Here is a 14689-nt window from a genome sequence, read left to right on the forward strand (position 1 = left end):
ATTAAAGTTACGGTTCATCCTAGTCTATAAGGGCCTGTTCATAGATCTGAAGCCCATGGAGCATTCTAGTATTTCTGGAAGGAAATTGTGCCATTCATAGAAGGAGACATCCTCAGGTGTGCAAATAGTGGCGAATATGTCACCCAAGAACCCATTTTTGCCAAAGTTATTCACCAATAAAATCATTGACCAGAAATGAAGAAAAGGGTCTTCTAGGCCCTGGCACGTGTTGCGGTCATTTTCAGTCGACCCTAAGTTGCACTCTGTCCCTGGCATTGTAGCACCGCTGAGGTCAGGGTGCACATTCCCGTCAGTGGGGTCTGACAGTTGCTGACTGCTGGGTGGCAGCTGTGACGGGGTGTCGCCTGCACCAGCCTGGCTGGCGTTCCATGACTTGACTGAACATGGGCAGCCCCTCAATATTCCTGAACAAGCCCTAACTGATCAATTTATTTGCTTCGACTCCCTGATAAGCATATTCTCTGTGTTGTGCGAATTTAAAATGTTTTTCTTAGAATTGTCAAGTGCCAGGCAGGTTGACCCAATGGAGTACCTGTGGGCATGGGGTCCTGGGCATAGGAGGTTATCAGAACAGGTGGTCTTGCCTGGCAGGTGTGGCTCCGTTGGTTGAGCCATTGACCCATGAACCAAGAGGTCACTGGTTTGAGTCCCAGTCAAGGCACATGCCCAGGTTGTGGGCTTGATCCCCAGTAGGAGGCATGCAGGAGGCAGCCGGTCAATGATTCTCTCTCATCATTGATGTTTCTATCTCTCTCTCCCTCTCCCTTTTGCTTTAAAACCAAATATCTATATCTATATCTATCGATCTATCTATCTATCTATCTATTTAATGATAAGTCAGGTCCCTCATTCAATCCTGGGTTTCAGCACCAAAAATAAAAATAAAAATGAGAAGTCACACAGCAAGGAGACCTGTCAAATTAGCCCAACATTTCCCAGACTTACTTGACAATTATACTCTGTCTCGTTCTTATTACAATGACATTGAACTGGTGTCTCATAGAAGAGCTGGGAAGTGCTGGGATGAACACCATTGACCAGAGGATACAACATTGCCCAATCAGGGAGCTGGAGCAAATATTGGAGCATCTATTTCCACCTGTGTTACCTCACCATTAAAAACAAAACAAAACAACTTAGATTTGGTTCTTTCCATACTCTGCCAGGCCACATAAGTCCCAGTCTCCTCAGATGCAAAATTGGAATAATAGCAGGACACTCCCCATAGGTTTGGTTTGCTGGTTTCTTTGTTTTGGAATAGAGTACTCAGAACAGTCCTAGCACGTAGTAGATCCACAATAAATACACTTTTATTATTGTTGTTGTTTTAAACAAATTTACTAGCTATTTTTCTGAAGAACTTGGGCCTTTTTGTCGTCCAATAAAAATCAAATACTTGTTTCCTGTGAGGGTTCGACATTGCACGTTTTGTTTCTGGTCTTAATATTTTTTTTAAAGCATGCCTCAATACTGTTTATTCTTAGCATATGTCAGAATAGTGCCGCCGGAAGGCAGTGTCAACCTGCTTTGCTCTTGTAAGTTTCGGTCCTCAGACTTACGGTCTCCATTTGTGTTTCTTCACTGCCTTTCCTATGGTGTCGACATACCAGGCCGTGCCACGGCCGACAGAACGTTCCTCTGAAGGGCAGCAGCGCAAATAACTCAAAACAGGTTCATCACTTCTTTCGGTTGGCTTGGTATTGGTTCCCTTGTGCGTGGCATTTCTTTTGTTGCAACAGTCAGATATGATCTGGCCGTCCTATGCTAATAAATGACTGCACTCAAAGTTGGCGACATTCATCTGAGAGCGTGGGCCGCCCACCCACCCTTCAATGAGCTCTGTACACATCTTTCCTCACCCGGAGGCTCCGAGCCCTCACAGGCTGCCCTGGAAAACAATACTGATCCTGCAGCAGGCGAGAGAAGAAGGCTCGCAATAAGGACAATGTGATTTTACACTTTAATATCTAATATTAGATCCCAAGTCCAATATAAAATAATCTAATATTTAAAATCCAATCTCTTCTGACTTCCCCGTTCTGAAATCACTTGAGTAGACTAGCGCAATCCATTCAGGACAAATAGATTTTCCTCGGATTCGGGCCTGAACTAATATCGAGGAAGATCTGAAATTGCTTCAAATCAATCCTCATATTGGTTGCTGTGCGTGAGCGTTAACCACAGCAGATTAATGCAATTAGAAGGTGAGGGGCGCAAGGAGACATTTCTCCAATAATTTGAGTCTTCGAGCATCCTGGTGACTAACTGGAAAGACTTAGCCAATAAAAAGGAGAGTTTTTTGCATTGGGAATCCATGTTTTGTTTCCAGAATTATGAAGTAGATACTAGCAGCTCTTTCCCACCCTTCACCCTGCTTTCATGAGTCGGTGTAATGTTTCTTTTCCCACTGCATTGTTTTGCATTCTGTCGTCAAAGACGGATCAGTCTTAAAAGCTCACTACTTGATCCTCTTCCCCATGAAACTACTATCCCATTTCCTCCTTTATTCTCCGACTTCTCAATGTGTGTTTGGAATCCCTGCTTGATACTTGTTTCATTTTTGTTTCATAGTTCTTTTGTTACAGTGCTCAAAAGAAGCACCACCCACCCAGCCACCCCCTTTTTTCATCATTCCACCATTCTCTAGTACAATGGCTTCTGCCTCAACACTATTATACAGAGTATTTCCAAGTGCATTGACAACCACTTTCAGACTTCTCGATGTGTGTTTGGAATCCCTGCTTGATATTTGTTTCATTTTTGTTTCATAGTTCTTTTGTTACAGTGCTCAAAAGAAGCACCACCCACCCAGCCACCCCCTTTTTTCATCATTCCACCATTCTCTAGTACAATGGCTTCTGCCTCAACACTATTATACAGAGTATTTCCAAGTGCATTGACAACCACTTTCAAGACAAATCACAAAGATTTTTCTTACTTCTTATCTTCTCTCAAGTATCTGGCATTATTGATCTTGTACTTTTTCTTCTCCTTCTGGTATTTTTAAAAAAACATGTTTGTTTTTTATTCTTTAGGATACGAATTGCCTTTTCATTTTCTTGGAGGTCAGATTAAATGTTTATTTCTCTTATATATATATTCAAATATATAGATTTCTCTATACCCTATACATTAACTCAAATATGGATTGTAAGCCACCAGTATAACCAGCTCTAGCTAAATGGTATGTTTCACTTTGCGACTGGATCTGTGGACTCTTCCTTCTTCTAGGGGAGTTGACCCAATCCTCTCTATGTGTTGGCCCACAGGAGGTCACTCCAGAAAGAGTCGCTTCATCCTCTACCCTAAGCTCTGGAATAGCTGGAGAATAATGGAATGGAGGAATTTCTAATCACCTTTCTGGAGAGATGTACTATATGCATCCTTGTAGTTGGGTTTTTGGCCATCCATTTCACATTCTTTTAAATGTAATTTTTAAAGAATTTTCAGTCCTTCTGGCTGATCTGCCTTTGGCTTTTTCAGCCACGAAAAGCGTAAGACAGACAATTCTTCCGAAACTCCTCGTCACTCCGCTTCTCATCTTGGGCTTTGTTTTCACCAGCGCGTCAGGTTATGTTTTCTATCCATTCAGTACTTGTATAGCTGCTGCTCCTCCTCCTCCATCTTCCTCTTCCATCTTCCTCTTTTTCCTCTTCATCTTCCTCTTCTTCCTCCTCTTCTTCTTCCTCCTCCTCCTCCTCTTCTTCATCTTCCTCCTCCTCCTCCTCTTCCTGGACCTTATTCTTATGTGTGGGAGTGCTTATCCCCATTCCTGCACTTCTGCCCAAAGCAAACACATCAAGGACCTCAGTTGCCTGCTGGCCTTTGTCCCCCGCCCATTTCCATGGGTCACATCCTACATCTTTCAGAGATTGGCACCACGGAGGCACGTCCCTGCCGGGGCATTGCAAAATTGCAACCAGCGGACTCACTGCTTCTCTCGATTTTATTCAGTTCTGCATAATCACCCAAGGACAAGTCAAACTCTTGGTGTTCAGCTACTCCTGTCAACTCGGAAAGATGCTGTGGGTTGGATAAACAAGGCAAGATGGGGCGAGGCAAAGAGATCTCCAGCTCTAAAACCACCAGGAGGAATACTGCCGTGAAGGGTGGAGAGAAGAACGAAGATAAAATGACCCCAGGAAGGGACTGGGAGGCCATTGCAGCTCACGCCATTGGTGTTTGCCCTCCAACCTCCCCACAGGTCCCAGGAACCCTATCAGTCACTCACACTGCGCTCTGCACTTGGACTTGGAGTTTTAGGTTTTGTTTGGTTCTCATTTGTGTTATACCGTATATGACGTCATACAAATTCCTTCTACAACTTAGGGGACTGGGTCGTTCTCGAAGCTTGATTATCTACTTGATCCCCAATCACAGACCTGTGGGCAAACCCCTCCCATACTTTTAGCTCTACTTAATTGATCCTATTTATCCTATTTCCTCCCTGCTTTCCTGTCTTTCTACTTTCCTTAAATCCATAAATTTTTGTTGCACTTATTATGTGCCAAGTCTCTCTCTCCTCACAGAATTCTAGTGATGGAGACATAAAACTAAACAATTGGAACATAATGTGCTGAGTTGTGTGATAATCTATATGGCACTGTATGGTGTATATGTGCATGTATTTATATATTCATATATATATGAATGTGTATATATATGTGTGTGTGTGTGTGTATACATATATATATATATATCATGTTCATAACTAATAATTTAGTCATATATATATATATGTATGACTAAATTATTAGGTATGAACATGTTCATACCTAATAATTTAGTCATATATATACATACATATATATGTATGACTAAATTATTAGGTATGAACATGAGTTAGTAAAAAATAAAAAATACAGAGGCCAGATCTTGAAGGATCTTACAAGCTATGCTAAGGAATTTGAATTGTACTCTTGAAGGTAATGAGAAATCCCTTAAAGAGCTGTAAGTGGGGGCATGATACAGACAGATTTGGATTTTAGAAAGACCGCTGTAGCAGCTCTTAGGAAACAGGCTATAAGAGGACGATATTATATGGAGAGAGACCACTGAAGAGGCTATTACAGTAATGCTGGAGAAAGCATTCTTAATATTGTAAATATTTTGAAAACTAAAGAAAGCGTAGGCAGTGCGAATGAAGCTGTGGTGATGGGTTGCATCTAAGGAACTTGGTTGGTGAACAGATTGAGGAAAAAGAAAGAATGTCCGATGATGCCCAGGGTTCCTGCTTGGAAAGTGGAAACACTCGCTGTCATTCTCAAAGTCAAGGAATGCAGGTGGCCCGTGTTTAATGCAGCTACTAATTATTGAGCACTTACTGCATGCCTAGGAGATGTTTAACTCTTACCATGTTTTATGTAATTTTATCTCATGTTAATGTCATGCAGTACATATTATTACATTGAATTTAAAGGACAAAATCATGGCTCAAAAAAAAGCAGCTTGCCGAAGCCGGTTTGGCTCAGTGGATAGAGCGTTGGCCTGCGGACTGAAGGGTCCCAGGTTCGATTCCGGTCAGGGGCATGTACCTGGGTTGCAGGCACATCCCCAGTGGGAGATGTGCAGGAGGCAGCTGATCGATGTTTCTCTCTCATCGATGTTTCTGACTCTCTATCTCTCTCTCTTCCTCTCTATAAAAAATCAATAAAATATATTTTTTTAAAAAAGCAGCTTGTCCAAAGTGATGTAATAGCTAAGTGATAGGGCAGGGATTCCCCAGATGTAGGCAGATCTAACCCAGAGCCGTGGTTCCTAACAATACACCGTGTTTATCAAAGTGTGGTCCCAGGGCTGTCTGCCTCAGAATCATGTAGGGTGCTTGTTAAATTAGGTTCCCGGGCCCAACCCAATCTACCGAACCAGGATTCCTGGTGGGTGGGGACTGGACTCACCGGGTATTTCTTATGTACCTTAAACTTTACACACCACTGCAGCACATATTCCGTATCGTAACTGGGTGGCAGGAGGATGGCCAATTCACTTATTTTATTTTATTTTATTTTTATTGATTCCAGAGAGGTAAGAAGAGGGAGCGAGATATCAATGATGAGAAAAAATATCTATCCGCTGCCTCCTGCACGCCCCCTACTGGGGATCGAGCATGCAACATGGGCATGTGCCCTGACCAGAAATTGAACCTTGACCACCTAGTTCATAGGTTGACTGAGCCACAGCCGGCCAGGCCAGATTCACTTATCTTAAAAGATGGAGATGTAAATGGATGGAGAATGCCACCCAGATCGCCCCCCCGGGGGTGGGGGCAGCAAACACGTTCCAGCCAAATTGGCTGCTGGGATGGTGTAACTCACAGTCTCAGTCATGGTGAGGCCAGCGTTGCTGCAGCCACCCCAGGGAAGTCTGGGGGAGTCTGCTGCGCAGGAAGGCTGGGGGCTGGGAGGATTATCACCCAGCGGAGCCCTCCGGACTCTGCTTGTTCATACTGTGCTCAGGGGGATTTGACACGTGCCTCCAAACCTGTCCCAGGCCTGCAACGCCTTTGGGATTTTTCCTAAAACGGCTTGCCCATTTTGGGGGCATTGCACTCCAGGCAGTGTGTCTGTTTTTAATGTAAATGTCTGGTTAATTATGTACCGAGGGGTAGCATGGCACTCCGGGCAGTTGCACAGTGCGGTTGCTGACTCTGTTTACCCACAAGGACACCCAGTGCGTTCCCTCTAGCAGCACAAGCAGCTAGTTTGAGGGGCAGGAGGTTGTTGCTCGTGTGGGTCTACTCCCCGCTACTAACTTAGGGACATTTGGTTGTGTTATTTCTGTGTTCTTCACGAGGACTTTTAACGTGGTGGGTGCCCGATAATCAGCCAGTGGGTTGGGAAGGGAGGAGTCGGACCGGAGGGGTGAGGAGCACGCGGGAGCTGCAGGGACTCCGGGAAAGCATCGCTTTAGAAAAGGTCCTATTCAGGTCCCCTCAGGTCCTGGCGCTTCTCCTGAGGGAGGGACCACTGAGCCGCCTCTGCGTGGGGTGTCTCTCCTCTCCGGGAGCTGGTGGCTTTCTGAAATGGGCTTCACGTGGGCCTCGGACCTGCTTTCTCGTGGGAGAGAACAAGGCAGCATTTTCTGAGACTCGAATGAGAACTTGCAGATTCAGGATGCTCCCACCCGCCCACACCGAGGGGCAATCTCGGGACCCCCACCTCCCCACCCTCCTGACAGGGCCACTCCCCTCGAGTCACTGTAACCTAAACCACAGGCAGCTCGCTTCTGCTGCGCGTTGTTAACACTCAGGGGTTTGTTTCCTGATCTCTTTTGAGACTCTAAGTCCACATCTTGTACCAAAGATTTCCAAGTGCTATTTTTTTTTAAGACCACGGGTTTTTAAAAGCCATTTTCCTACCGATTGTAAATAATGTCCTCTTACCCCAGTGCTTTTCTGTCGACGTTCACTTTCAAACCCCCAGATTCCATTCCTATTTACTCTTTTCTTCTGTTACACAAAGGAATGACTCAGGCCGGTCTGTGGGATCCATTTCTGTGGGCTGTGGCTGGAGAATGGACTTGGCTCCTTCTAGGAACTTGGCCTGTCTTGACCTCTGAGGCTGCCTGGGTTTGGAAGCCCTCACCGCGGCCTCCCGGGGGATCTGTACAGGTGTCTGTGACGGCCGTCACCTGCGACCTGGCTCCCAGCATTCCGGCTGCAGAGAGGCTCTCTGGCTCTTTATTCCCGAGGAAAAGGCCCGCGTGGTGGTTGTGCCGTCGGGCAGGACGGAACCAAGCAGCGGCTTCCCTGGGCCTCGCAGCGAGCGTGGCTTTGCCGGGCAGGAGCCTTGGGGATGCGCCGGGGTCTCATTAGAAGACAGAGCAGCCGGAGTTCAAACACAGAACTCCCTCTCCTCACGGTTCTCAGGGCGGCCATAGTTCCCAAACTGAAATTGGGGATTTGCGCTCTGACAAATACGTAAGTACTTCTGTCATAGCAGGCTTAGAATATCTAAAGCTGGGACAGTCCCGTAATATGTAGGTTATGTTGTGTGAGTGTTGTGTGTGTGTGTGTGTGTGTGTGTGTGTGTTTATATGTTTATATTTATTTCAGAGAGGAAGGGATAGGGAGAGAGAAAGAGAAACATCAATGATGAGAATCTCCTGCACGCTCCCTACTCTAACCATCGAGCCACACCGGCTGGGCCCCACACCGTTTCTAGGGCACCAAAGCGCCCTACCTAGGCTCTGTCCGGTAGCTTCGTCTACCTTAAGTCCTCCCTTTGTGTCCCTGTCCCAGCCTTAATAAACGTGCTCTCAACATCACCTGGACTCATCCTGTGACATCTTTCCAGCCTGAGGCCGATGCACTCCGGGCTGGGCCAGGCCCCATCGGGTAACACTGACATAGCTCTCCTGGGCCACAGTGAGAGCAGGGGGTGCTATCCCAGCATGCCTCTTCCCAACCAAACAGGCAAGGACCAGCCAGACGCACATGGGTGTGAGCTAGCTCTGTCTCACTGTTCTTCACAATCAGTAAGTGTGACCCCGGGTGCTTCGCACAGACACTTGTATGTACATGCGTGCCTGCTTGGCACCTGACTCACAGTGCAGTCGCAGAACCCCCCGGGAGAATTCCCTGCATCTCCAACTGTTTTTCCCAGTAGCTTGCCAATGAGTAAAGACAGGAAGGGCAAGTTCAAAATAGCAGGAACCACAGGCACTGCCTGAATCCTGCTTATTGAGGATTTTCTTCCTTTCTTCCTTTTTTAACGCTGAAGGTCTGGCGGAGGTTAGGTGAACGGTGGTTGTTTTCAAAAGTGTCCCTTGTCAGAAGGCAGGCCCTCCCATCTGTAGAAACAAAAGTGCGTCTCGAATTGTACTTACCCCTCGAAGTTCTGAAAGCACATTAGGGAAGAGTAACAACACATTCCACTTGGGCGGCAAAGTGCTAATTAAAAACGAACTTCAGTGCTCCCAGAGGTAGAATATTAGTGTTATTTTTAAAATGAAATTAAGCATCACAACCTTCTTCCTCTTTTCATTGTTATAAAAATATTTAGCAGCCGAGTCTGTTTGACAATGTAGGCCTCTCTTAAGGGTGTCGGTATTATCAGCACAGTCATAAAATATTTTCTGCGTTGTCCATAGACAGTTAAGGATCTGTTGCTAGTGGGACTTAAGATCTATTTTAGGATGCCTGCTGGCTACAAAATAATTACTGATACTTGCTAATGCCTGAATCTGTTGGATTTAGCAGCAAGAAGTTCTTTGTTTTCACAAGTAGGGGGAAGTTATTTTTCATATAGAAATTTCTTTGTTGGTGGTATTAGAGAGGATTAGGGTGGGGTTGAAGTACTTGAAAATGCAATTAATTTAATCCCTTTAACAGCAATTGTTTTCATATTGATAATTCTCTGTAACAACAGCATTACAGATCACAACCTTGTGAAATATTGACACTAAATATTTTAGCATAAAAAGTCTCTCCCCAGCTCTCTTTTTCTATAGAATGGTAACATTTTCAGCTTCTTTGGCCTTCTTTTCTTTCTCTCTCACCTAAAATGGGAGCTTTCTTCTCAGGGGGCCAGAATAATATATATTTTTTTAATCCTGCTAATTTTCTCTCAATGTCATTGTCTCTCAGTCATTATGTTAATGGCCAGCACATCATTAATCTCCTAAAAAGAGTGTGAGTAGGAAACAAGAACAGTTCTATTGATTTCTTTCTTGTCTTTTTTTTTTTTTGTATCTACAGTCATATGGTTTAGATTCTCATGTGAAATGATTTGTTTACCCATCAATTTCAATAAATTGTTATGCTGTTAGAATTACCACAAAGGTGAGAAAAGTAGATGAAGGATGAAATTGTCCTTCTGGTCAACCTCTGATCGTCTCCAGTGTAAACTGGGAATTGATCTGAATCTGCTCAAATGTCACGTTACCCAGGAGAGACTTCCCGTGACCTCCCAATATAAAATCGCCCTCAGAATCCCTCCTCACTGCCCTTCTTCCCTTCAATAGGCTGCCTCTTTCTCTGCAGCACAGAACATTATAAAACTTTATATATTTGTTTCCTTGGTGCATCTCCCCCCAACCCCCAACAAAGACGGACGCACTGCCAGAAGCAAGGACTCGGATGTGTTCACTGCTGTGTCTTGGGAGCCAAGACAAGGAAGGGCCTTGACGATAGTGATGTCATAGGCAACCAATAATTATCAAGTGTAGCAGGCACTTATCCAATGCATGAAGCTCTTCTCAGTTTTACTTGGTGCCTGAAGCAGCAGATCGGGGCAGGGCAGGGACCTTTCCTCCTTGTGCTGGCCGGCATCTCGATGGCTGACCACGGGATGGGAATGTGAGCATTTATCCTGAGCCCACGTCCAGCTCAGCCCCAGCGGAATGGCCCTGTGGGCAAAAGCAGAGACTGGGTGCTTCACCCGGGCAAGTCTTCATTGAAGGGCTAAAACTTTGGGTTGTGCGGTGCCTGTTTGGCATCCACATGTTTACCATTTTAAGAGCAGTTTAGCCTGGCCGGCGTGGGTCAGTGGTTGAGCGTGGACCTATGAACCAGGAGGTCACGGTTCAATTCCCATTCAGGGCACATGCCTGGGTTGTAGGCTCCATCCCCAGTGGGGGACATGCAAGAGGCAGCTGATCAATGATTCTCTCTCACCATTGATGTTTCTCTCTCTTCCTCTCCCTTCCTCTCTGAAAGTCATACAGAGCAGAGACTCTCCAAGGATGCTCTTCCGTGCACTAGCTCTGTGCTATAGAAATAGGGGTTACTAATACAAACGGGGTCCATGGTCTGATAAGCTTCTGAAACTAGGTATCGCAGGAAGCTAAGGAAAGTTTAACTTCATGTGTGAGCATGCTCATTAGAGCTCTTAAACGCAAGACTGTGGTAGGCCGTGTTTCCCAAACTCATTTGACCTTCGACCCTTCTTTTTGTACCAGCCACCCTCCTCCAAGGCTGGGTTGCCTCATAGGAAGTCCATTGACTTGGGAGTTGAACAAGCCGGCCGGGGCGGGGCAGGAGAAGGGGGGCCTGGCTCTGACCTTCCTGACCTTGCTCTGTGACCTCCGGCACTTTCCTCGACCCTCCCTGTGTCTCCGTTTCCTGTGGTGTGAGGTGGGGCTGAAAAGGAAGACCCAGGATAATGTAGGTGAAGTGTCTGACCCTGAAGTGCTCAATCACTGGTGATGATCGTCAACGCCTTTGATTGAATATAGGAGTGCGTGCTATTTAGACAGGCATGGTCACGGATATTGCCTAAGCCAGGCTTGCTAGCCTCGACCTGTTCCCAGAGCCACTCTGCCACTCCTCCTGCCCTGTCTCGGTGCCCTCTGCCCCTCCGAGAAGCTCTGGGCATCTCTACTGAAGTCAAGGAGATGCTGCGTGGGGCTCCCTCAGGGTGCCCTGTCGAGTCGCCATCCTGTGCCCCATCCCTTGACCTGGGGGGGGGGCGGGGAGCCGCCTGTGTCAGGAGGAGGGGCGGCATCCCCCCTGATGATGGTGCAGATGGCTGCGTGCTGCTGGATTTGGAAGGGACCCTATTTTTTTTTCAGTACATTTCAAAGGAAGGTGTGATCTGTGTAAATCTGACCCCTTCCAGTTAAGTGTGCATTTCCATCTATTTAGAATTTATAAATCCCGACAGATTCTGCCGTATTTATAGCCCTCCGTAAGAAGCCCGCGCCTGGTTCGCGGAGTTTTGCATTTGGCTCCCCGGTATGCTGAAGAGAGTTTAAATAATAATAAATTTGGTGATTTATTCCACCTGGAACAGAAACGTATTCTCCCCTCCTGGCTTGTTCCGAAGGGGACACTATAAATAGCGCCGCAGACGCAGGATCAGGAGTGGGGAATGGAAATGCGAGAGGGAAGTGCAGAAACATCTCCATTATCGCGGGTGCCCTGCCTGTATTTCTGAAACAGCTCTGTTCCCCCAATAACGCGCCTTCTCTTCTTTCTCCGGCCCCGTCTCAGTTACACGCAAGGCCCGCACCTGTTGCCCGCGTTGCGATCCGGTTGCATTAATGGGGGAGAGCGAGGGGCAGAGTCGCTGACGAGGTGGGAGAAGGTGGCCTCTGGGGCCCGAGCAGGTCTCCGATGCCCACCTCCCATTTCACAGGCGTCAGCGGAAACTGAGCATCCGCGTCTAAAGTGCAAATGCATCATCGGAGACCCAGCTCGTGCACCCGCAGGTCTGGCGTGACAGGCTCCCAGCTCAGGGAAAAGGGGGTAAAGAAAGTCTAATTGCAATTCCAACAGGAAGCCTCAGGCAGTGTCCCAGGTGGATTCTTGCTCCCACCTCTGCTTAGCATTCCCGGGTCAGGATCAGCCAGAAGTTCCTGCAGGCTGGGCTCCCAGTGACACCCCTTGTTTTCTTAAACACAATAGAAACGGAAACCGGGAAGCCAGTGACTGTCTGAGAAGCTCCAGGTGAGGCTGAGAGCAGCCCTTGGGGCAGCATAGACGGTGTCACCACCTGTGGCGGTGGGACGAGGGGCCCGCTGTTCAGCTTCTTGTTGGATGGGACTGTGAAGGAAGTAGCCTGCGTGAGGCAGAAAACAATGGTAGCGGTTCACGTCCACGGACAGCCTATGGTGGCCGGCTCAGAGCAAGTGGTCCCCTGGCTCTTTGCCACACCCTCCCAGTTAAGTACTGGCATTTCCTGGTCTGATTCCTCAGAGCACAGGCCCGCCCCCGTCTTCCTGAGCGATCCCCCTGGCCTCCGGCTAATGGGGTGGCAGATGTCTGGGCCAAGCCCCGGAGCCTGCAGCAGACCGCATCCTAATGATTTGCGGCCAGCAAAGTAAATGCTTTCATCGCGGGCTCTGCGGAGCGGGGACCCCGTTAAGGATGATGGATTGGAGGCCACGCGAATAGATGCCGAGTGTCCCACGGGGGTGTGGTTTCCCAATCAGGACGCAGGTATCTCGGTTCATTGCTCATCCCAAAGCTTTGCCTGGAATCTGGCTGTTTGAGGAACGGGACACTGGAGGCACGTCCTTGAGGCTCAGAGGAATTTCCTTGCTTTTCCTAAAACATCTCTGTGAGCGGCCGCGAGCCGGCAGACACGTTATGGGTCTAACCGTTTCCACATCCTAATGCCCTTGGAAAGAAACCAGGCAAGAAAATTAGCATACTGTTTTTTAAGCAATCAAATAGGAGACTCCAATTAGGGCAAATAAAAGTGATCACTGCAGCCCGGCTGGCATGGCTCAGTGGTTGAGTGTCAACCTAGGAACCAGGAGGTCACAGTTAGAGGTCACGGTTCGATTCCCGGTCAGGGCACCTGCCCAGGTTACAGCTTGATCCCCAGTGTGGGGCGTGCAGGAGGCAGCCGATCCATAATTCTCTCTCATCATTGATGTTTCTATCTCTCTCTCCCTCTCCTTTCTCTCTGAAATTAGTGAAAGTATATTTTTAAAAAATTATTACTGCAAACAGGTTTTTTTCTTCCTTTCTTCTTTTCTTCCTCCTTTTCTTTCTTCCTTTTCTTCTTCCTTCCTTTCCTCCTTCCTTCCTACCTTCCTTCCTTCCTTCCTTCCTTCCTTCCTTCCTTCCTTCCTCTCCTGGCCTGTTAGCAGCAGGATGGCAAGGCAAGACGTGTGCCCAGCCCATGTTTGACGCACCCTCTTGTGTTCCTCTTCCCCAGGGCAACCCCTACATGTGCAACAACGAGTGTGACGCGAGCACCCCCGAGCTGGCGCACCCCCCGGAGCTGATGTTCGACTTCGAGGGGAGACACCCCTCCACCTTCTGGCAGTCGGCCACCTGGAAGGACTACCCCAAGCCTCTCCAGGTGAACATCACCCTGTCCTGGAGCAAGACCATCGAGCTCACGGACAACATAGTCATCACCTTCGAGTCGGGGCGCCCGGACCAGATGATCCTGGAGAAGTCCCTGGATTACGGGCGCACTTGGCAGCCCTACCAGTACTACGCCACGGACTGCCTGGACGCCTTCCACATGGACCCCAAGTCCGTGAAGGACTTGTCCCAGCACACGGTCCTGGAGATCATCTGCACCGAAGAGTACTCCACGGGCTACATGACCAACAGCAAAATCATCCACTTTGAAATCAAAGACAGGTTCGCCTTCTTCGCCGGGCCCTGGCTGCGCAACATGGCCTCCCTCTACGGCCAGCTGGACACGACCAAGAAGCTCCGCGATTTCTTCACGGTCACGGACCTGAGGATCCGGCTGCTGAGACCGGCCGTCGGGGAGATTTTCGTGGACGAGCTGCACTTGGCGCGCTACTTCTACGCCATCTCGGACATCAAGGTCCACGGCAGGTAAGCGCGCGTCTCTCCCTCGTGAGTGAGGACAAGTGCGTTCATAGGAAATGCGGAGGGGGGGAGGGGGGCGTGTTCTTGCAGCTGGAGAATGCTTATCAGTTTCTACTGCAGCAGATTCTCAGCCTAAAGATAGGTCCTGAGGCACCTGAGGCCCTCCTCACTGAGCAGTGATTGGTGAGCCCAGAATTGCTGTCCTCAGGGCTGAACCTGGCAGGATTGCGTAGAATTTAAGCAAAAGGGGGGATGCGCGTCTTAGAAAAGGGACTGGAAAACAAGCAATGCATCTTCCTGTTGTTTCCAAATGCCAGAGAGGGCCTGCACCATGGGAGGCTTCTCTGTGGTTTTGTTTTGTCACGCAAAAATCTCCGAAACGGAAGCTGAGTTTCTTGAAATGGGTTAAATCAGAGCCACATGCAT

General features: G+C 47.9%; 1 protein-coding gene across 1 annotated transcript in view; it reads left to right on the top strand.

Annotated features, from left to right (window-relative positions):
- The window catches only part of NTNG1 (netrin G1), a 191581-nt gene that overhangs the window by 95125 nt on the left and 81767 nt on the right, over positions 1-14689 (top strand). The window contains exon 2 of the mRNA XM_006763114.2: positions 13629-14269. Within this exon, the coding sequence (XP_006763177.1) occupies positions 13629-14269 (641 nt within the window). The remainder of the gene's footprint in view (positions 1-13628; positions 14270-14689) is intronic.

The sequence above is a fragment of the Myotis davidii genome, unplaced genomic scaffold, assembly GCF_000327345.1.
Source record: "Myotis davidii unplaced genomic scaffold, ASM32734v1 scaffold217, whole genome shotgun sequence".
NCBI classification, from domain to species: domain Eukaryota; kingdom Metazoa; phylum Chordata; class Mammalia; order Chiroptera; family Vespertilionidae; genus Myotis; species Myotis davidii.